The 22,209-nt window shown below is 40.2% G+C and overlaps 2 protein-coding genes across 2 annotated transcripts; one reads left to right on the top strand and one right to left on the bottom strand.

Moving 5' to 3' along the window:
* The first annotated feature begins 1,315 nt into the window (after positions 1-1,315).
* On the top strand, positions 1,316-2,392 carry LOC130736611 (uncharacterized). Its single transcript, XM_057588423.1, has one exon. It carries the CDS (start codon positions 1,316-1,318, stop codon positions 2,390-2,392), a length of 1,077 nt encoding a protein of 358 aa, XP_057444406.1.
* A 12,691-nt stretch (positions 2,393-15,083) lies between these two features.
* On the bottom strand, positions 15,084-17,342 carry LOC130738304 (CEN-like protein 1). Its single transcript, XM_057590275.1, has 4 exons — positions 17,073-17,342; positions 16,176-16,237; positions 16,055-16,095; positions 15,084-15,715 (listed from the first exon to the last, which is right to left on the bottom strand). Exons 1-4 carry the CDS (start codon positions 17,268-17,270, stop codon positions 15,498-15,500), a joined length of 519 nt encoding a protein of 172 aa, XP_057446258.1. The 5' UTR covers positions 17,271-17,342; the 3' UTR covers positions 15,084-15,497.
* Between the last annotated feature and the right edge of the window lie 4,867 nt (positions 17,343-22,209).

The following is a 22,209-nucleotide window of genomic DNA, read 5'->3' as shown; positions in this document are numbered from 1 at the left end:
ATGATATTATTTTTATTAATAATATAAATAAATGAAAATATAATAAAGATCTATTAGTTCTACTAGCCTCTTTAAGATGTTATTTTATGCTAAATAAGTTTAGGCTAGTAAACCATGTCCAACAGCCTAAAAAGGCCAAACCATATCTTGAATTTTGTCCTAACCACATGTCAGGCTTTGGTCACAAAATTAGAATGAAGGTCGGGTTTAAGTCGTGCAAAGCCTAATCCGACCTATTTATACCCCTATTCAAGCCACATAATTATATGAGCTATACAAACTATTGTAGAAATGTCATATTCTTTAATCTTGATTGATGACTCCCATAATTGATCTTGGCCTCCCTAGTTTCAATATCTTTCCTCCACTATTGCCATGAGTTTCCCCGAGCCTAACGAGGATGGAGTTTGGACCGGGCGAGCCCATATAGGGGCAACACCCTAGGTTTACCCGCCCATCGGCGGGTCACTTGGCTTATAATCTAGGCCTACACACGCGGCCCAACTAGCCCATTAGGAATAGGCTAGCACGCGGGGCCCACACCCCCCACACCTATAAATATGAGACGGTTACGAATTGTAAGGGACTTTTGGCTCATTTTTCAATAACACTTGAAATTCAGTTACTCACTCCCTCTCTCTAAATTCTCTCTCTAGTGCAATCACACCACACTCTAGGTACTACCCTACTTCTCAATGTTCCAACCAGGAACATTTGGCGCCGTCTGTGGGGATCGGTAAAATTTCGATTCCTAGTTCACGTGGATTGATTGCATGATTGAGTTCCCTTGATTGTTCGACTGTAATTCCTCTGGTTTTCGTTGATTTTGAGCGCTTTTCGATCGCCTTGCATCGATTTGGTTTGATTTCGGTTCCGTTGAATCCTGATGGAAACCCGTCATAGAAGGCATCGCGACTCGCTGGAGCGACGACGAATTTCACCTACGCGTCGTGTTAGGCAGATACGCTGTGAGTCACCGGTTTTACACCAGGAGGCGCAATAGGAGCAGGCGTCTCCTCCTCCGCCTCCTCCGTCTCCACCAACACCGCCTCTATCACCTTCGCAGCACGGAACTCCGATACCTTCGCCTGCTCCGTCACTTTCACCGCAGCAACCTCCTGTGAACGTCACTCAGGGGGAATGGCGGCAAATGATGCGCATCATAGGCGACATCCAGCAACGTAATGCCCATTTGCAAGCGCAGCTCGATTTCTTCTGACGGGATCAACAAGATGATGGCGTCCGTTAGGTGGACACATTGGCAGAGTTTCGACCGTTCTCAGCCGAGGTGGAAGAGGTGGCGATACCAGATAACATGCAGATGCTAGTTCTGGACTCATACGGCGGAGATTCGGATCCTAAGGATCATCTCCTGTATTTCAACACAAAGATGGTGATCAGCGTGGCGTCGGATGTGGTGAAGTGTAGGATGTTCCCTTCAACATTCAAGTCGACGGCGATGGCATGGTTCACAACTTTGCCGCGCGGTTCGATTTCGAATTTTTGTGACTTTTCCTCGAAGTTCTTAGGGCAATTTTCCGCGAATAAGATTCAGCAAGGGACGATAAACGAACGGTATAACATTCGCCAGCGAGAGGGTGAATCTTTGAAGAAGTATATGGCGTGTTACAGTGCAGCGTCGGTAAAGGTAGAGGATGAGGAACCGCGTACTTGCGCTCTAGCGTTCAAGAACGGTTTGTTACCTGGTTCGTTGAACAACAAACTGAGTAGGAAGCCAGCCCGATCCATGGCGGAAATGCTCTCTCGGGCTAGTACATATATCCTGGACGAGGAGGACGATGCATTCAAGCGCAAACGTGCAAGAATGGAAAAAGACAGGGCACCGACCAAGCATTCGGGAAAAGACAAGTATAGTAGTGAGAGGGGCGAAGGAAGTTGGTGCAAGGAGGAAAAGGGGAAGTTGGCGGCAAAGCCAACTAGAGAGCAGCTGTACCCGCTGAGAGAAGATTATGAGCGTCGTCGTCCTTGGCAGTCGCAGAGGTATCCACACCGGCGAGATGAGGCAGATATGGTGCTTAACACAAACCTTACAGATATGTTTCGCGAGGCTAAGGCTGCAAGTTTAGTTGATGAACCCGAGGCGCCAAGGTACCAACCGCGGGGCGCAGATCCGAACAAAGGGTGTAAGTATCACCCTTCGATAGGGCACGACACCGACAGTTGCTGGACTTTAAGACAGGGCATTTCAAGCGATACGGTCGGAGAGATGATCGCCAACGCGATGACCATCAATATGATGATCACCGGCACGATGATCGCCGGGGCAGTGAGCGAAGACATGATGATCCGGCGGAAGAACAGAAAAAGGAAACGCAGGCGGTCCATGAGACCCCTTTTGGATTTGAGCACCCAGACATTACGATCTCGATGACAGACTTTGAGGGAGTTAAGCCTCACAAGGACGACACGATAGTAGTACAATTGAGGGTGAATAGCTTCAATGTCAGACGTGTGCTTCTGGATCAGGGAAACTCAACATACATCATCTACGGTGACGCATTTGACAAGTTGGGGATAACTGACAACGATTTAACTCCATACACGAGAACTTTGGTAGGTTTTGCTGGCGAGCAGGTCATGGTGCGTGGTTACCTTGATTTAGATAAAAAAAATTGGCGATGAGGAGAACGTGAAGGTCTTGAGAGTCAGATACCTGGTACTGAAGGTTGTGGCTTCGTACAATGTGATCATTGGGAGGCATACTTTGAATCGACTATGTGTCGTCATTTTGACGGTGCATTTGGCGGTTAAGTATCCATTAAGCAATGGGAAGATTGGAAGAATCAAAGTTGATCAGAAAAGGGCTAGAGAATGTTACAACAATTGCTTAGATTTGTATAGTAAGAAAAGCACGACAGTTGGCCACCGATGCTATGAGATTGAAACCCCAGGCGGAAACTTCAATCTGAGGGGCGAGGGGCATTTGAACAGGCCCACCCCGATTGAAGAAACCAAAACTCTAAAGTTCGATGAGAGACTGCTGAAGATAGGAACCAAGCTCACCAACGAGCAAGAGGAGCGTTTAGAGAAGTTGTTGGGGGAAAACCCCTGGATCTTTTTGCGTGGAGCTGCAAAGACATGCCAGGAATTGACCCCAATTTTATCTGTCATAGATTTGCTTTGAATCCAAGCGTCAAGCCGGTTACGCAACTTCGTCGCCGCATGAGGGGCGACAAAGGAAAGGCGGCACAGCAAGAAGTTGATAAGCTTTTGGCGGCGGAGTTTATCAAGGAGGTCAAGTACCCGACGTGGTTAGCAAACGTGGTAATGGTAAAAAAGTCGAGCGGAAAATGGCGGATGTGCGTTACACATATCTGAATAAGGCATGTCCAAAAGATTCCTAACCTCTCCCCAGCATCGACAAGCTGGTCGATGGCGCTTTCGAGAACGAGCTGCTCAGTTTGATGGACACTTATTATGGATATCACGAAATACGCATGCCCCATCGGATGAAGATAAAATGGCCTTCATGACTGCTAGGGTCAATTACTGTTACCGCACTATGCCATTTGGATTGCAGAACGCCGATGCGACCTATCAAAGGCCGATGGACAGGGTCTTCGCTAACCAAGTCGGAAGAAACATGGAGGTTTACGTGGATGATATGATCGTGAAATCCATTTTGGGAGCGAACCACCACCAGGACCTCTCGGAGGCGTTCGGTGAGATCCGCAAGCACAACATGCGGCTTAACCCAAAAAAGTGCTCCTTCGGTATTCAAGGCGGAAGTTTTTTAGGCTTCATGATTACTTCAAGGGGAATCGAGGTCAACCCCGACAAGTGTAAGGCGATCCAGCAGATGAAAAGTCCAGCCACGGCGAAAGAAGTACAACATTTGACGGGGCGCGTGGCAGCTTTGTCAAGATTCCTCCCACGTTCAGGTGATAGGTCAGTGCCTTTTTTCAAGTGTCTCAGGAGGAACGCGACATTTGAATGGACGAAGGAGTGAGAAGAGGCCTTTGCTCGCCTTAAAGAGCTCCTATCCACCCCGGCCATCCTGTCGAAACCCAAGCAGGGCTTTCCCCTCCACTTACACTTTGCCATAAGTGACAATGCCATCAGTTCTGTTATCTTGCACGAGATAGGCAGCGAACAGAAGATAGTGTACTTTGTGAGCCACACCCTTTAGGGCGCGCAGGTTAGATACCAGAAGATTGAGAAGGCGACACTGGAGGTTTTAGTGACCGCTCGGCGTTTGAGACCTTATTTCCAGAGTTTCCCAATGAAGGTACGAACTGATCTGCCTTTGAGGCAAGTTTTACAAAAGCCCGATTTGTCAAGAAGGCTAGTTGCATGGTCTGTGGAGTTGTCGGAATATGGGTTGCAGTATGACAAGCGTTAGACGATGAGTGCCCAATCGTCGGCCGATTTTGTTGTGGAGCTAACCCCTGATTATGGCGAGAAAGTGAACACCCAGTGGACTTTGTTTGTGGATGGCTCTTCTAACAGTAATGGAAGTGGCGCAGGAGTCACAATCGAGGGACCAGGGGATCGGAGTTGACTATGGAGCAGTCTTTGAAGTTTAAATTTCAGGTTACGAATAACCAGGCGGAGTACGAGGCATTGATCCCCAGCCTTAAGTTGGCGATTGAAGTCAAGATTGAGAGCTTGCTCATCAGGACGGACTCGCAACTATTGGCGAGCCAGGTGACAGGGGCCTTTCAAGTGAAAGAGCCTCACTTGATCAGATACTTGGAACGAGTGAGATACTTGATGACTCGTTTTCAGGAGGTAGTTGTGGAATTTGTTCCCCGAACGCAGAACCAACGAGCGGACGCCCTAGCTAAGTTAGCGAGCACACGCAAACCCGGCAACAATCGAAGTGTGATACAAGAGACGTTGGCGTGTCCAAGTATCGAGGGAGAATTGGTAGATTGCGTAAACAGAGGAGCCACTTGGATGGGACCCATTCTGAACATCCTCGTCGGGGACCCATCGGAAGTTGAGTAGTAAGCAAAAGAACAAAGGAGAGAAGCCAGCCATTATACGCTCATCGACAGCGATTTGTTCCGTCGGGGTTTTTCATCGGCCCTATTGAGATGTTTGCCACCAGAAAAATATGAAGCTATCATGTCGGAAGTTCATGTAGGAAATTGTGCAAGTCATATAGGAGGAAGGTCCTTGGCGTGCAAAGTTTTGAGGGTTGTGTTCTACTGGCCGACGTTGAGGAAGGACTGCATGGAATTCGTAATAAAATGCGAGAAATGTCAAGTGTTTGCAGATTTGCCAAAAGCGCCACCGGAGCAGTTGGCGACTATGAGTGCCCCATAGTCGTTCGCCATGTGGGGGCGGACTTGGTTGGATCTTTTCCAGCCGTCAGGTCCCAGATGAAGTTCATCCTGGTAGCGGTGGACTATTTTACAAAGTGGATTGAGGCAGAGCCGCTCGCCAAGATCACCTCCGCAAGTGTACGGATTGATCGAACTAATAAAAAGATATCGAACCACGAGGATAGTTGTTTATCAATTTGTTCTAAGAGTTTAGTGTTCAGAATGTGAAAAATAAAGCAATATAAGTTTGAGGTTTTGTTGTGCTTAACACACTTTTGATGAAAAGCAAGAATTGTAATTTAGATAAAGAAGTACCCTAGGTAAAGTTTCACTTAATCCAATTATGTTTCTTACAACCAAATCTTTATATGAACTTTAGAACCCCTTCTATGATGTTAAAGCCTTTACCTTTACTTGTTAAGCCTAATGCCTTAGTACCTAGTCAATTCAATTGAAGAATGAAGCTTCTATGTTCAGGCCAACACAATAAGTTCCCACCTTTATACCTAAGTGGTAGTAAACAAATCAATCTAATCCCATGGTCCCTTAATCCTTACCAACTACCGTTGTGCAAGAAGAAAGCCAAACACTTGCATGCATTCAAGAGAATATTGAAATAGAGAAAAGATACATAGAAATGAAACTTTATTCATATGAGAAACTCAGAAGTTCAAAACATAATCAAAGCTAAGGTTCACTTCACCCAAAGTACAAAGATAACTAGCCAAGCATGGCAAGGAAATTCATAATGCAAATTAAAAGAACAAAAACCTGAAACAAGAGTGCCAAGAAGCCTCCCACAAGCTCCAAGAACCTAAGCCTCTAAGTTTTGTTCAAAAAGTTACAAGATAACCAATGAAATGACAAAAAACCTAATTTATAGACTTCTCAACGGTTCGCCACGCATGTGCGTGGCCTCCTCCACGCACATGCGTGGACAATATGTCCAAATTCAGCTCCCATGCCCGTCCACCACGCATGTGCGTGGCCAAGGGGGCGCACATGCGTGGCCTTCAGCCCCTTCCTCCTTTCTTTGCACAGAACAGCCACGCATGTGCGCCGGCTATGTTTGTGGCGTAGCCGGCGCACATGCGTGGTTCATCAGATTCTTCTCCGAATTTTGTAACTCCTTCTTCAACCATCATCATGGCTCTTTACTTAGTCTTCAATCAACATCATTAGCCATCAAAAACACCTGAAACCTTCAAAGAATCTCAACAAACCATCATTTCACCAATGTAACTCATGGAGACACTCATTTAATCACAAGAATTCAACAACCAACCATTCAATTCATCAAATAAAACTTCCAATATGCAATTAACACTCATGAATTCATAAGATTCCAGCTCAAACCTGACCATAGGAATTACTCTCTAACCAAAACTATTAAAAACTAATAAAAAGATCAACTAAATAAATTAAAAACACCTAAACTAATGCAGATGCAAATATGAATTAAAAAAAAAGACTCAACTTGACTTAAAACTCAATAAAGGACTAACAAAGGAAAAGAAAGAAACAAGAAGGACTCGATAAACATAGAATAAACCTCGGGTCATCACTGGCGACAGATCGTTTGCAGGTTTGGGGTACCACGGGCGATAGTGTATGATAATGGGACCCAGTTTACGAGTAAACAAAATAGGGAATTATGCAAAGATATGGGAATCCAGATGAGGTTCGCTTCGGTGGAGCATCCGCAAACAAATGGGCAAGTATAGTCAGCGAACAAGGTAATTTTGCGAGGATTAAAGCGGCGGTTGAGCGAGGCTGGTGGCGCATGGTTAGACGAACTTTCAGTGGTTCTGTGGTCCTACAATACAACTGAGCAATCAAGTACAAGAGAAACGCCATTTAGAATGACTTACGGGACGGACGCCATGCTCCATGTTGAGATTGACAACTTTTCTTGGTGGACTGAACCACGAAGGCGAAAATCAGGCGAATATGGCAATGGAACTTGATTTGTTGTCCGAAACTCGAGAGGAAGCTCATGTGCGCGAAGCGGCGATTAAGCAACGAGCGGCGACGAAGTACGATTCAAAGGTTCGCCTCAGGACGATGCAAGTAGGAGATTTGGTTCTCAAATGGCGAACAGGTGCTGCAAGAAATAATCTAAGTCCAAATTGGGAAGGACCCTAAAGGATTGCAAAGGTCTTGGGCAAGGGAGCTTACCATCTTGAGGAGCTAGACGGAAGACAAGTTTCGCGATCATGGAACGCCACAAGTCTTCACTACTATTACAACTAAGCTGGGAGCAGGAGGAAAATAAGATGAAGTTTTCTCCAAAGAAAGTTAAATAAAGACGCACTCTTTTTCTGGGAATCTCCCCGGAAAGTCCAAAGTAACCTCCGGATTCGTTGACGACGTGTAGGGTAAGTCTCCCTAGAATACGAGCGAGCGCCTCTGACTAGGCAAAAGTCTTGGGCCACCCAAATGACCATTGGGACCCAAGCATCGTAAGCCCCGAGCGGGCAAAGTCCTCAAGAATAGATGCCGCTTTTCCTTTTTAGGGAAATTTTTTAAAAGCCTTGGCAGGGATAAACCAAGCATGAAGTCCTAGTCAAATTTTACACACTAAAATCGTTAAACATAATTCAATTCAAATATGACGCGTGAAATAATAGCGCAAGTAATAAGGTCGGCGAATGAATGAGGTGGAAGGCGAGCACGTTGTTGCTCATGAAAAACAAGAAGTGTGCTAAAATGGAGGGCGAAAGCACGATAATTTAAGGAAAAACAAAATGCAAAAAGGCCCAGGGGGCGAGTTGGTTACATAAAGCCCCGAAGGGCGAATGACCAAAAAGAAAGCAAAACAAAACAAAGTAGCAACATGGTAAAGGTAAAATACCAAAAACTAATTGTTTTCATTATCTTCTTCTTCATTTCCTGCAGCCCAAAGATTTGGCCCCAGCCTTGGTGGTTCATCTGGCCCGACCAGCCCAACATCTGTTATCTCCTTAAGCATTCCCATGGGGCTCAAATCTATATTTGGGAAAAGTCATTGAGCCTGGTCCTTGGCGAGAAACCTTCCTCGCGCTTCTTATAGGCGTCGTCCGTAGCTGCTTCCCTTACCTTGACGACCTTCTCCTTCTCTTCAGCGAGTTCTTTCTTCTTCTCTTCAAGCTCTGCCCTCAACGAGCTAAGTTCTTGGTCCTTCAAAGCAAGGGCATCATCCTTCGCCGCCAGCGCCAACTGGGCATGCTGCTCTTTCTCCTTCATTTCCACATCGAGCTCGGCGATCTTCACGAAGCGGTAACCAAGGCTAACCCTTACCTCGACCAACTCTTTTGCAACAGACTCCAGCTTCTTCTCAACGACGATTCTCTCTCTCGCCGCCCCAGTCACAATCTTATCCAGGCAGTCACCACACTTTGAGTGGTCCGCTTGGAGCGCGGCGTAGTCAGCTTTGAGCTTCTCCAATTCAGCAGCAGAGGCCCCGAATTTCCTGAAGGCGTGAGCAAAAATACACCCGGCGTGCAGGAGTGACGCCACACATTCTTGTCCCGCCTCCTCGACCCCTTTGTCAAAAACTTCTTTTTCCAGGTAATCATGGTTGATACTCGAAAGAAGAAACTCCATAGGGTCAGTGGCGTTGCGCAACATGATGGGGGGTCGGGGCGAACTACTTTTTCGCCCAGGTTAGAGCGAATCTCTTTTTCAGCCAAGTCAGAGCGGCCTTCTTTTTCCCCTAAGCCAGTGTGGCTTTCTTTTTCGCCAGCCCCTTGGCGAACGGGGCTGGGATTCTCTGTGTCTTGATGAGTTGGCGTAGTCGTCGTTGTCTGACAAGTTGGTGGTGGCGATGGTTGGCGAGGAGGGGACCTCGGAGTGGAGTTCTCCTCCCCTTGGCGGTTAGCGGCGTCGGGGGCAGGTTGGGAAGACTTTGTTGTCGTCTTCTTGTGGGGCGAAGGGTTCTTCTCACCCTCGCCGTCGCGCTGATGGCGCTTCTTTTTAGGGTTCTCAGTGTTGAAGTTCGGAGGGAACTTCGCGAGCCTCCTTGCGGAGGCGAGCTGGAGTTCTGCGTTGGTGAAACCCATTTCAGCTGCAAAAGAGGAAAGAGCAAGTTATACTCAGTTCAAGCATAATTTTTAACAAAATGAAAGGCAAGAAGAAATAAATGGAGGAGGAAAAGAGGAGCAAGTAGCAGTGTTTTGGCATAAGGCGACGAGCTAGGTATCTCGGGGTTTTGGAATGGCGTGCGCCCTCGATAACCTTGGAGCAATCAAGGATCGGAAGTTGGGCGAAGAAACTGATGATGGATTTGTCCTCGACGGTCAGAGAATCTTCGGGTGGATCGATAATTCTGGTGGGTTTATCCGTCCAGTAGAAAGGGAAATGAGCGGTTCCATCCCTTAAGGTAAAGAGTTCAGGGTAGGCTTGATGAACCGACACCATGAAGTATTTGCTCAAACGGAAATACGCCGGAAGTTTTCTCAAGGAAATTTGAGAGGGAAGGAGGGGTTTGGAAAGTGAGAAATGATGGAGAAGCAGGGTTTTTATAGGTCTAGGCTGACGATTGGCATGGAGGAGCACATGGTTATGTGGGGGCAATGGGGATACGTGTCTCATAATTGCAGGGAAATGATTGCCTTGGGAAGAGCAGGCGTCGCATTAAAGGGAGAAAACGCGCGTGATTGATGTAAAGCCTTTCTAGCTTCAGCTCTGAGGTGACGTATGATGGATTTGAAAGGACAATACCCATTGGGAGTCGTTGATCGCCACAACCGTCGATCTAGTTTTCCCAGTCGCCTCCGGATTTGCTTTCTTACGATCGTGATAACACGGGGTTCTATTGTCCTTTTTCGTAGTATTTGGCATATGTTTTGAAGGTTTATTTAAGTATTTTAGTATTTTTAGTTGAGTATTCACATTATCTTAATATTTTGATATTCTAATTAGTTTTATTATCTTCTTATAGTTTTATGTTATTTCTATGAGTTTTATAGAACTTAGGTTGTTATTTTGAGTCTTGAAAAGTTCATTAGGGTAATTATCCTTATTTCATCCTTTATTAATTATTATATGTTTTATTTTATGAAGAGATAAAGGAAAAGAGGAGAAAATCAAGGCAAGATAAGCAAGATTCAGAAGTGCACCAAATCTGGAAACTTCAGCATGAAGCTCGTGCCGTTTTAGCCTGAAAACCGTGCTGTAGCGCGACATAAACCAATGCTGAAAATTTTAGCATGAAGTAGCACGAGTTCTGCTTGGAAATTGATGCTATTGCATGACAGAAGTCGTTGATGGAATTTCTAGCATGAGAGTAGCACGAATTTTGCCTGTAATTCGTGCTATGGCACAGTCACGAATCTATTATTATTTAAACGTGTTTAGTTTCAACGCTAAGGATCCTTTTTCACGTGGAAAATCTTTCTGAGACTTTTGGAGGCAGAGCTCTGAGTTCTTTAGGATCCCTTTCAGGTTTCTACTGTAATTTTGATGTTTTGTCATCTTCTTCTTGAATAGTTCTCCATGACTATGAGGAACTAATCCTCTTTTGCATTAGGGATAGATGAAGTTACATCTTTGATTATGTTTGGATTCGTTTCAGTTTTCATATGAAAGACTATATTTCGTTCTTGAATTTCTCCCTTGCTCTTATTGTTGTCTATTGCGCATAGATTATATTACGTGTTTCTATACAATTGGGAAATTGATAGGAACTAGGGATCTAGAGAGAAATTGGATTTTGGTCTCTACGCCTTAGGGATAAGGGTAGCAATAAATCTGTGATTGTCTGATATTGAATTGAATCTCTAGTTAATTAGGATTAGCTACTAAGGAATTAGCTATCACTAATTAATTAGAAGGAGAACTTGACTAAGGAATTAGTAAGTAATCACATAGACATAATACCTTGAACGGGTTTAGTTGACTTCATATGTAACTAGAACGGGTACAGGCATAACGAGGGTAACAGATTCAATTCCCTAGTGCAGCTTTTCTCCCTAAGTTTACAAATCAACAACCGATTATTTGTTTTTCTTGATTTCTTTTCGCAATTATCACAATCAATCAATCCTTTATTTTTCTCTTTGTTTTTCGTCCTTACAACTAAATTGGTAAATTTAGAAGTTAACACACACAATCCTTGTGTTCGATAATTAAACCCTGGGCGAAACTGTACACTTGCAGTTTGGCATATCAGATCGCCTCTCGCCACCAATACACTTATGGACTCGTAAATTTAGGGCCTTGTACTGACGACCTACATTAAAATGCCATGTTGGCGATCTATGATAAATGAATGTTTTAGAGCTAAGTTAGGCTTAGGAGACTGTTAAGGTTCTTAAGACACGCTCGACTTTCGTGCCTCAAGCCTGGTGTCTTGTGGACTTCGGGACCGGGCGAGCTCCTATAGGGGCAACGCCCTAGGTGGTTACCTGCCCATCGGTGAGTCACTTGGCTTATAACCTGGGTCTACACACACGGCCCAACTGGCCCATTAGGAATAGGCTAGCACACGGGGCCCACACTCCCACACCTATAAATAGGAGACGATTACCAATTGTAAGGGACTTTTGGCTCATTCCTTAATAACACTTGAAATTCAATTACTCACACTCTCTCTCTAAATTCCCTCTCTCTCTAGTGCAATCACACCACACTCTAGGTACTACCCTACCTCTCAATGTTCCAACCAGGAACAGAGTTAAGTAACATTTTTTTATCCCCTTCTTAAAGCCCACCTCTGAACCCTTCCCGCTCTTGACAAGTCTATTTCCCTACCCTCTTGCTATCTTAGGGCATGTTTGTTTTTCAGTTTTGGTCTCCAAAAGTACTTTTGAGTCTTATGTAATTTGGCGCCACTATATTTTTGCAAATTAAAAACCACATTCATTCAACTCACTTTTAACCCCGAAATCAACTTTCCAACTCACCAAATTGTCGCTTCTACATTCACCCAACCTACTTTCAACCTCAAACTCTATTTTGAAATAAAAATACATAAATTACATTACAACCAACCCACTTTGACTCAAACTATGTTTTATAAACTCACATTCACTCAAATTCTGTTTTGCAAATTGAAAATCCAACGCTTTTACCCAATTCTCTAAGATTAAGAAAATTAGTTAAGAGCAATAAATTTGTACTTTTTGAAATTTTTTTCCAAAATCACCCTTATTTGTAAGGGTCTTGGAAATCAAGCAAAATTTTGGGAACACATGAAAATTCTTTAAATATGGATTATTAAATATGAGGTTAACATGAAAAAATATAATTAATGTTTCATAAATAATGTAAAATGACTTATATTTTGAGACAAGAAAAGCTAAAAAAATGTGATTTATCATAGGAGATTGAGGGAGTATCTTACTGTTATTAGACTAGTGACAAGAATTTGAGCAGGATAAATTTTACTTTATTGACACTAATGCAGCAAAAATGTTTAGACCATTACCAAGATAACTTACTTTTCACAGTTTATCACAAGTTCTACATGTCATTGCCACATGTCACTATGATAATCATAAAAATTGGCCCCACTAAAATTATGCACGGAATCAATGATGGGAAGGAAGAGATTTCTCTGGCATTGAGAAAGTGCTTTGCTCTTCCACATAGTTAGCAAATCGCATCTGACAAATGACACATTATTGCCACGTTTGAGATTTATATCCATACAAAAATAGACACGCACCACTTTCTTTTATAAGAGCAATTATTGTTTTGTTTGCAGTTGTATGTCATTCTGTCTCTTATCAAGCTTTTGTTTGTTCCATATCTAGCATATGCACATCGAAGGCACGCTTTTCAGAAAATGCGTGGGAGAGAGAATAAGATGGTGGCCGCCAAATAATTGAGCAATCACATTTGTGCTTCATTATAGTTATATTATATTCATGTGTCTTGCTAGGGTGGAATTGTTTCATAGGTGCACTAAGGAGTATTTTTGACTATTTAAGTTAGTGTTCTCCCGTTATTCCCCACCCTTTTCCTCTTCCAACCAACCACTAGTCCACCACCACCGCCATCCCTTCTTCTTCAATTGCCGCATCTACTGACCCCCACGTCCTCCATCATCATCAAACTTCAACAAAATTTGCATAATTGGAGTGCAATCACAGCAGTTCACACCAACCGGGATCTTTACGCTGTATCTCGCTACTAATTCCCTATAATCAAAGAAGAAATTGGGCCACAAATTAGGGTTCGAGCGAGAAAAGGAAAGAGTGTGGTGGTTGAAGTAGTCCCTCCAATCGAGGATCTACGTTGTCATTGCTTTCCTCGCTCACTGACATTTGGCTATCGTATCCCTCTGACACGACGAATTTAGCGGTGTTGGCATACCGAAGCTTTTGCAAAGCAAAGTTGAAAGTGGAAGGGGAAGGGGGCGGAGTGGGGAAGAATGTTTGTCAGTTTACATTTTTACCCTTTTATGATTCATTCAATCTTATCCCTCCAATTAAATAATATACCAAAGTTTCTTGAATCCAACGATGTTTAACCATGGTGCACTTGTAGACCAAAATATCAATAGTCCACCCTAGTCTCACCCTATATTCATAATGCAGAATGATAAACAGATGTAAAAAAGAATGAATCAAATGATTTATAGACATTCGCGTAAGAGAGAAGTAATTGATCTAATATATAATAGAAAAGAGTAATAGAGAGAAATCAAGTATTTATTGGGTGTCTGCTACATTTGTATGTTTGAATATCGTTACTAAAAATAATTTTAAAATGATTGGTATACTCCAATGGTGTAGACACCTAGTGTGTGTTTGAAAAATATAAGTGTGTCACGTCAAATTGAACTAACAAATAGTTGTTCTTGTAAGGATGAATTGACGTCTAGTCTAGTAGTGCCATACTTGAAACAAAATATACTTCTAGAGTAAGATATGGAGAAAAGATAAAAAAGTGGTAGATGTGATATCTGATGTGATATGATAAGAAAAAAGAGATAGAGAGAAAAAATAGGTGCTTGAAAGGTATATGTACCGTTAGTAGTTCACGTAAGATAATTCCTCATGGAAATGTACTGAAGTAAAAATAAAGATTTTATTGACTTGGAAAAAACATAATTGGGTGCCAATGGAAGTGTTGAGGAAAACCTTGGAAAAATGGGCTTGTGTAACTTATATTCGAGTTATACAAGACATGTATGAGGGAACAAATATAAGTGTGAGAACTTCTGGGGCATGACTAATTGCTTCCCTATAAAAATAAGTTTAAATCAAGACTCAGTATTGAGTTCCTACTTGTTTAATTTGGTTATGGACATACTTATACCAGGGATACTCAGAAAAACATTCCTAATTGCACGGTATTTGATGATATAATTCTAATTGAAGAATCAAAAGAAACTATTAATTCTAAACTTGAGATTTGGAAATTAAGCTTAGAATCTAAGGGTATTCAATTAAGCACGAGTGAAACACAATATACAATTATACATAATACAATTTTAGTAAGATTGATGCTGGAAGTAACGTGGAAATAATTTGAAACTACATCATATCACATATTCAAAATTTAAGTACCTCATATCTATTTTACAAATAATGAAAAAATTGATAAAGATGTTAATTACAGAATTTAAGGTGGGTGGTTAAAGTAAATTTTTTATTAAAAAAATGATTTGTATGCACCCCCAATTTGTGGGCAGTGTTTAGATACAATTTAATACATGTTTTTATTATTGTTCAATTACAATATGAAATGTTAGTTGTATAAAGAAAAGTTAAGTAAAATTATTACATTAACAAAATATTAAGAAAGTAACTGATTGGGTTTTTCATAAAACAACCGAATAGGCGCATAAGCAACAACTTTAGGTAAGTTTTGTCCTTAGCAAAAATATGCATGTGACAATAGCAACAATATAGTAGTACACGCCAGGGCACATGCTAGAAAGCCACGAAGCTCTGCCTTTTTCTATTACAATCACAAATCCTTAAAGAGACAGTATACTAGATTGGTCCACAACTTCACATAACCTTGTTAGTAGTAGTGCAAAGTACATCAAGAATTTGTACTAACTTTAACTTTAAAATTCCACTAGCTCACATGCTCGTGGACTCCCAAAAAAAAAAAAGTGAAGAGTACTAGATATTTCATCAAATTAAACATTTTACATTTCCTCATTATTCAACCATACCACACACTATGAAGGTGAGAGAAGATCAATCAAATCGAATTAAGAGCACAAAGACTGAAAACAAGTTTTTATTTACTCCCTCCAGGAATCAATCACCTTCTTCTTGCAGCAGTCTCTCTTTGGGCATTGAAGTAAACTGCAGCCACAGGTAGGCCAAGGCCATTCTCCTCTGAGAAACTCCTTGTGTTGAACTGGTCTCTAGAAGCTGGAGGCCTCACTGTTTGTCTTCCTCTCTGCTTGAACAAGATGAACACATATCTGTGTATTCCTATTACTGGCTTTGGGCTCTCATAGCTCACAATCTCCTTCCCTATATGAAATTTCCCCTTGTTAAATTATTCATAATTTGAACAAAATGACCATTATCACAATCATCTTTAGAAGTGACTTGTTTTTGTGAGCTGCAATATATTGACATAGTTGACATGTGTTAAGTCTCACATTGATAAGAGTTATGACTATGAAATTTATTGTAAATCAGAGAGCAATCCTCACCTTTCAAGCACAACCCAAATTCTAATAACATTTGGAGTGATAAAGAATGGTAGAAGTATATCTAAGAATAAGAATTGTTCTTTGAATCAGAAATATAAAGGAGGATTAGCTAAAATTGTCTATTTAATTGATTGGGATTAGAGTTGAGACTAACCAAAAGAGACATCTGTGGTGCCAGGAATATCTGCAACCATCCTGGGAAATTGGTACCAAGTTGATGAGCAGAATTTATAGCACAAAAAGATAAGAAAAAGAGCTTTGATTATAGTACAAACCAGTGGAGATGTTCCCTTAAATATGGATCACTAGGACTTGGAGCATCTGGGTCGGTCATGATCTACAAATTTCCATTTTATATATGCTAAGTGTTAGTATAAGTAGATACATTTAAATGAGAAATTCTTGGAGTGAACCATCATTTTGGTCCCAAAATATTGAGTCGGTCACTTCAGTTCTTGAAAGATGAAAATTACCGACACAAATAAGTCATTTTTTGAACTAAGATGATGTTGCAAAAGGACCAAATTTTGTCTTTTTCATCTTTTAAAGATGAAAAATGTAATTTTTATATCTTTTAAGGATTAAGGTGGTCGGCTAGATATTGTGTAGAGATTAAAATGATGGCTTACTCGAAAGCTTTGCTTGTCAAAAGTGCTTACGCATGATTCATTCACACCTTACTTTTTCTTTCATCTCATTTCCACACACATTTTCTTCTTATTGTTGTCTTCTTTTCTAATTACATCACTTGTCATATTTCTCATTTATCTTTCTTTTATTTCTATCTCTCTTGAGATGCGAATGAAATTAAAGTGTTAACACACCATTTTCCCTTAATTAAAAGTTCAAGATCCATCAAAATAATAATAAGAAAATGACATTAATTAGAAGCTTTGCTGAAGTTGTTTAAATAGTATCCTCAACATATGTTCTGCTATACTATGCAAAAATAAAAATAGAAGATTAATAATGTATTCACCTACTTCATCCTTCTACAAATACCTATACATACTAGACGAAGAAAGAATTAAATGAAAATTTAATGTATTTCATATCTTGAAGTGTGAAAAAAACTTCAATTAGTTCTTCATTTAGTATGTAGGATGATTTATATGAGAATATCACACTACTCAAAATTAAAATTTTGTTCATGACATGAGTGAATAACTTACCAAGGTATAAGCAGTCCTCATGTCATCACCACCAATCTCAACGCGTGGCTTGGCCATGATAGTTGAAGGCATTAACTCATGACCATTTGCAACTTGCTTGGTGGAATATGTCACATTCATTCTCACACTTGGGTTGAAAATGTCTACCACTTCTCCTATCACTCTTCCAACAGCAAGTGGTTCCATTAGCCTAGACATTACAATGAAGCAAAGAGATTGGAGATAAAAAGGAAATGTGCTCTCCAACTTTGGAAATTTGGGTACATGGAAACTTACATTTTGAAGCCATTTATAGGCGCCATAAGGATTTGTGAAAAGGAGAAAGTGAGCTTTACTTGGTTAGAAGCATAAAGAAAGATTCCATACAGGCTTGTCTACTTCGGGAAAGGACATCTATTTTATGTATCCAATTTGTATTATTCAAACTTGTTAAGGGAACACGCTAGATACTTGATAGAATGATTAGATGCTACATTTATCTATCATGAGCAATCACTCTGAAAAGCTTCCAAGTTTTTTATATAAATTTTTGTGTGTGATTTATGGCAGAATCTATAACATGTCTTTGGCGTATTGGACAAACGAGAATGAAGAACATATACAATATGTCCCACTACAACTATAATATCTTTGGAATATGAATTCAACTTTTTGATAAGGTGCTGAATTTCACGCACATGTTTTCTCAGATCAACGAAAAAGAAATCTTATCAAGTTCAGGCTTTGTATTTTAAAAACAGGGGAGACAAAATTTAAATGAGTAAACAACCATTTTGGTCCCTAAATGTGTTCACTTGAGACGGAGTGGTCCTCGTACTTTAAAAATTGTCATTTTTCATCCCTAAATGTGTTGCCGTCGGTCAAGTTAGTCCTTGGTTCAGTTTTTCGTTAGTCCTTGAGACGGAAAATGTCAAATGTCACGTTTTTGCCACATTAGCTTGACACGTCATGAATTACTCACATCTTATAATGTCAATTTAGTCCCTTAGAAAATTAAAATTAAAAACTCTATATTTATTAATTCAAATTACAAAAAATCACTTAATCATCATCTTCAACCTCATCTTCATCTTCATCTTCATCTTCATCCTCAATCTCACCTTCTTCTTTCTATCATTTCCAAAAAACAAAACACAAAATCCTCAAATCTTCATCCTCCATGGAAATAAACTATAAACGAGATCAGCAAAATTAAAAACTAAAAAAACAATAAAAATGTATCCAAAAATTGTAACCAACATACCCTAATTCTCATTTACATTCCAAAATTTTCCCCAATTTTCCCCAATCTCTGAATCAATCTGTTACTTCCCCAGCGAGGGTGTTTCTCAGCTTGCAATATCAGCAGCGGTGGAGCCACCAGCGGCAGCAAAGGCCTCATCCTCGATCTGGCGAGCAGCGGCAGAGGCCTCGTCAGCAGAAAAATTGTTCGCTCGTTTCATCTCGTCTATATCGATCCAAGCTCTCTCAATCTCGTTGTGGCTCTCTGGGGATTTGATTTGGAGATTTGATTAACATGGGTTGGGTGACATGGAGATGCTATTAATCGCTTGAGAGAATGAAGGTTGTGAGGGCGGTGGAATGGATTTGGAGAGAGGTTAATTTCAAAATCAGTAATGATATATACACACCTCATTTTTAAAACACTTCATTTTCACTTCTTTTTGTTTCTATCTCTCTCCTCTTATCATCTATCACATCTCATACTTTCTTTCTCTTACTTTTTTCTTTCTTCCTATCTCTCTCCTCATTCCACCTCTTACACCTCAAAGAGAGGTGTGTATGTAAGATCATTCTTTCAAAATAGTTAAACACGAGCCATTTCAACCCATGAGTTACACCCGGCCCACTTCTTAAAAACTCATAAAGGAAATAGTAATGACACGTAGGCCTAGCATTGCTTAATATTTCGTTGACATATGTGTCTAGAGGCAGTTAAGAAGTAAAAAAACTGTTCAACGAGATTTCAATCTCTACCAATAAACATGCAAATCTTGCGGTGGTTAGTTACTACAAGAAATAGTCTAATTAACGTCCATTTTTTGGTGTCGGTCATGACACCAGCCGTGAAGTTAGAACGTTTTTATCTGTTTAACTGACTCAAAGTTAACGCTAATCGTTCAAAAGTGTAATTTCGAGCCAAAATATTAGCGTTGGCTAAACCGAGACTTTTTAGAGTCGGCTTGGCCCACTCTACGACAAATTCAGGTCGACTCTAAGTCATATGAGTTTGTAGCATCAGCTAGCGCCAATGCCAAGTGATCGGTCCAGATCCATTAAATCTAAATATAACGTGTGTGAGGTTGAAACTAAGTCAGTATTTACAATTAGCGTCGGTCAAGTTGACCATATTTGTATTTATATTTCTTCTCCGATTGCGAGGGATCGCATTCTTTCCCATTCTATCTTCCAAAACCTAAAAAACCTCTACACCTACTTTGCCACACCTGATTAATCGTCGTCTAGTTTCAGGGACCCTTATCCTTGAGCAGCCGACATTGCTCGTGAGCTACGTCCGTTGTCATCTTACTTCGTATGTTTGTCTCCCAAACCCTAAAAATCCCTTTTTGTTGGTTGTACAAGAGTGGCAACCGTTCCTGAGCACCTGCCACCATCCTTGAGCAGGCAGCGTCATACATGAGATGAGTTGTTGTCCTTAAGGTGTAATCGTCTATCCTTAGTTTTCGCCATTGTCGTTGAGCTTCCGTACTCTCATTGTTATCATTGGTCACCAATCAAGGTAAGCCATATGATCTGGTGTTTGAGATACTTCTACAGTTGGAGCTTTAACAAATTTCCTAGATTCAGGTGTGGGAGGAGGTTGGTTGAGCTTATATAACACCTATTTTGTTTTATGAGAGAAAAGGAAAAGAGGGAATATGAGAAGACAGAACAGGATGAGAAAAATAATAGATTTTGTAGATTGTTTAGTGGCTATGTTTGGCATGTCATTTCAGCTAGCTTATAGCTTATTTGACTAGCTTAAAAGCTCTATAAAAGTGTTTGGTAAAAGAGCTTATTTCAGTAGCTTAAAACTTTAAGCTATAAGCTATCTCAGGTAGCTTAAAGCTTATAGCTTATGAAATATATTCTCATTTTTATCCTTATTATTTTATTAAAATTTCACCTTTAGCCTTATATGTTTTTTTTATTAAACATATTTACTTATCAGTTATCACACTTGTCTCATATGCACACTGTTTCCACACACAAATAATTACTACTTTGGAATAACACAAATAATTTTATATTACCAATTACAAATTATTTGTTTTATTCTATTTAATTTAATAAAACTATAGAAAATTAATTAAGCAAAAATTAACATTATATTTTTAAGATGATAAATAACTCGAGTAAAATTAAAATATTTATAATAATTTTAATATTAATATCATATAGGTATTAATGTAAAAATAAAGTAATGTTAAATATAAAAAAGAATTTTACAATTATGCCCTTTTATGTCATTTTATAATTTCAGCTTGTTCAACAGCTAGTTTTACCAAACACTTTTGTTCAAATTACGTAGCTTTTCAGCTTTCAAGCTTTCAGCTGACTTATCAACTAGGCGTGCCAAACATAGCCAATATCTGAGAAATAAATATGAAAGAGAGTAGAGATTGAGGTGAGTATACTACCCATTTGTTTGGTTGAATAGAAAATGACAAAATAAAAAAAAATACTTTTAAGGACAATTACACCGTCATTATCTTAGGTATATTATTATTAATTTATTACATTGATGTCTCATCTATTTTGTAAAAGGCACATGCCTTCCTTCATATGTGCATTATTTAGAATAGTAAAGCGATATAGTGTTTTATATAATGATAAATTTTAGGAGATCAGTACAATATTCCCAACAAAATATGAGTGGTTAGTGTTTGATTAAATAATAAAGGACATGTCAGTGCAATTATGATAAATCTCATTGGTAGTCCATGCAATTTTAACTTACTTGTACACAAAATGATATTTTAACCCAATAATAAAATACTAGACAATAAGGAAAAAGAATAGTCATCTATCTATCTATCTATCTATCTATCTATCTATATTATATATAAAAGAAGAGTTTGTGCAGCCTTGAGGGCAAATTAGGAATTCAATACTCTATTGCACTACAATTGAAATTTCTCTATGAATAATTTAGTAAATTTTAATATAATTAGTTAGAAAACAAATCTTGACCATCGAAATCAAAATCAGCTTTCAATCTTGGCCGTTTATTTCTTTTCTTTTCTCCTTCAGCATTACGCTGGAGCTTGCACGTTTTTGTTCTTTCACCTTCTCGCTTACCCAAAAAAACCTTCTCGCCTCCCGTTTTCATTTTTCACCTCTCTAATGGCGTTGCCGTTTTTCCCCTTTATGGCTTCCGTTTTTCTTTTTCCATGTTCGTGCACTTAAAGCTTAAATTCCCATTATAAATTAGGGCAGCTAGCTTGGTGGTTGGGGCAAACGCAGCCACATTTGTACTGGGGATTTATCAAATTGGCGGTTGATTAAGCGTTGGAGGATAACCAGCAAGACGCAGAGGAAGGGAACCGCCAATGCAGTCATGGAGAGTGATAGGGAGAGATAGAGAGGGTTCGAAGGAGGAGGCCAAACCTCTTCGTTCGCGGCGGTGGTCGGAGTTCGCGACCGTTGCGCGCTCACCAGGACGAAGGAGATGGGTCCGAGGGGATCTGGGGCTCTAGCTGTGCTCGCGTTTCTTCTTATTTTCCCAGAATTGTTTAGTTGTCGTCTGGATTTTCATCTTATTCTTCCCTAAATTCATTCATCATTCTTATGCATGCTGGAAAAGCAAATCTACCATCTCTCTTATCAGAACTATTCAATTACTTTAGATCTTATTGTCTGCTTCTTTCTTTTAGACTTTGCTATTTCAGGTATTGTGTTCTAATTATCTCACTGCTATTAGATGCTATCAATCCAAGGTAGACTTCACAAAATTTACATATGACTCTTTATAGAACTAAAAACCTGAAACCAAATAGTTGTCTGTGATTTCTCATTGTTTATGCAGGAAGTTTCCTTAGGCAGAGAGATCGATGGTAAAAACAACGAGGTATGTTGTTTGGATTTTTCGTGAGGACATTGATCAGGTACAATTAGTATTTAAGTTAAGGGGTAT

This window comes from Lotus japonicus, chromosome 2 (assembly GCF_012489685.1).
Source record: "Lotus japonicus ecotype B-129 chromosome 2, LjGifu_v1.2".
Classification (NCBI taxonomy): Eukaryota; Viridiplantae; Streptophyta; class Magnoliopsida; order Fabales; family Fabaceae; genus Lotus; species Lotus japonicus.
The sequence above is the reverse complement of the archived record's forward strand: the minus strand, read 5'-3'. Positions and strand labels throughout refer to the sequence as shown.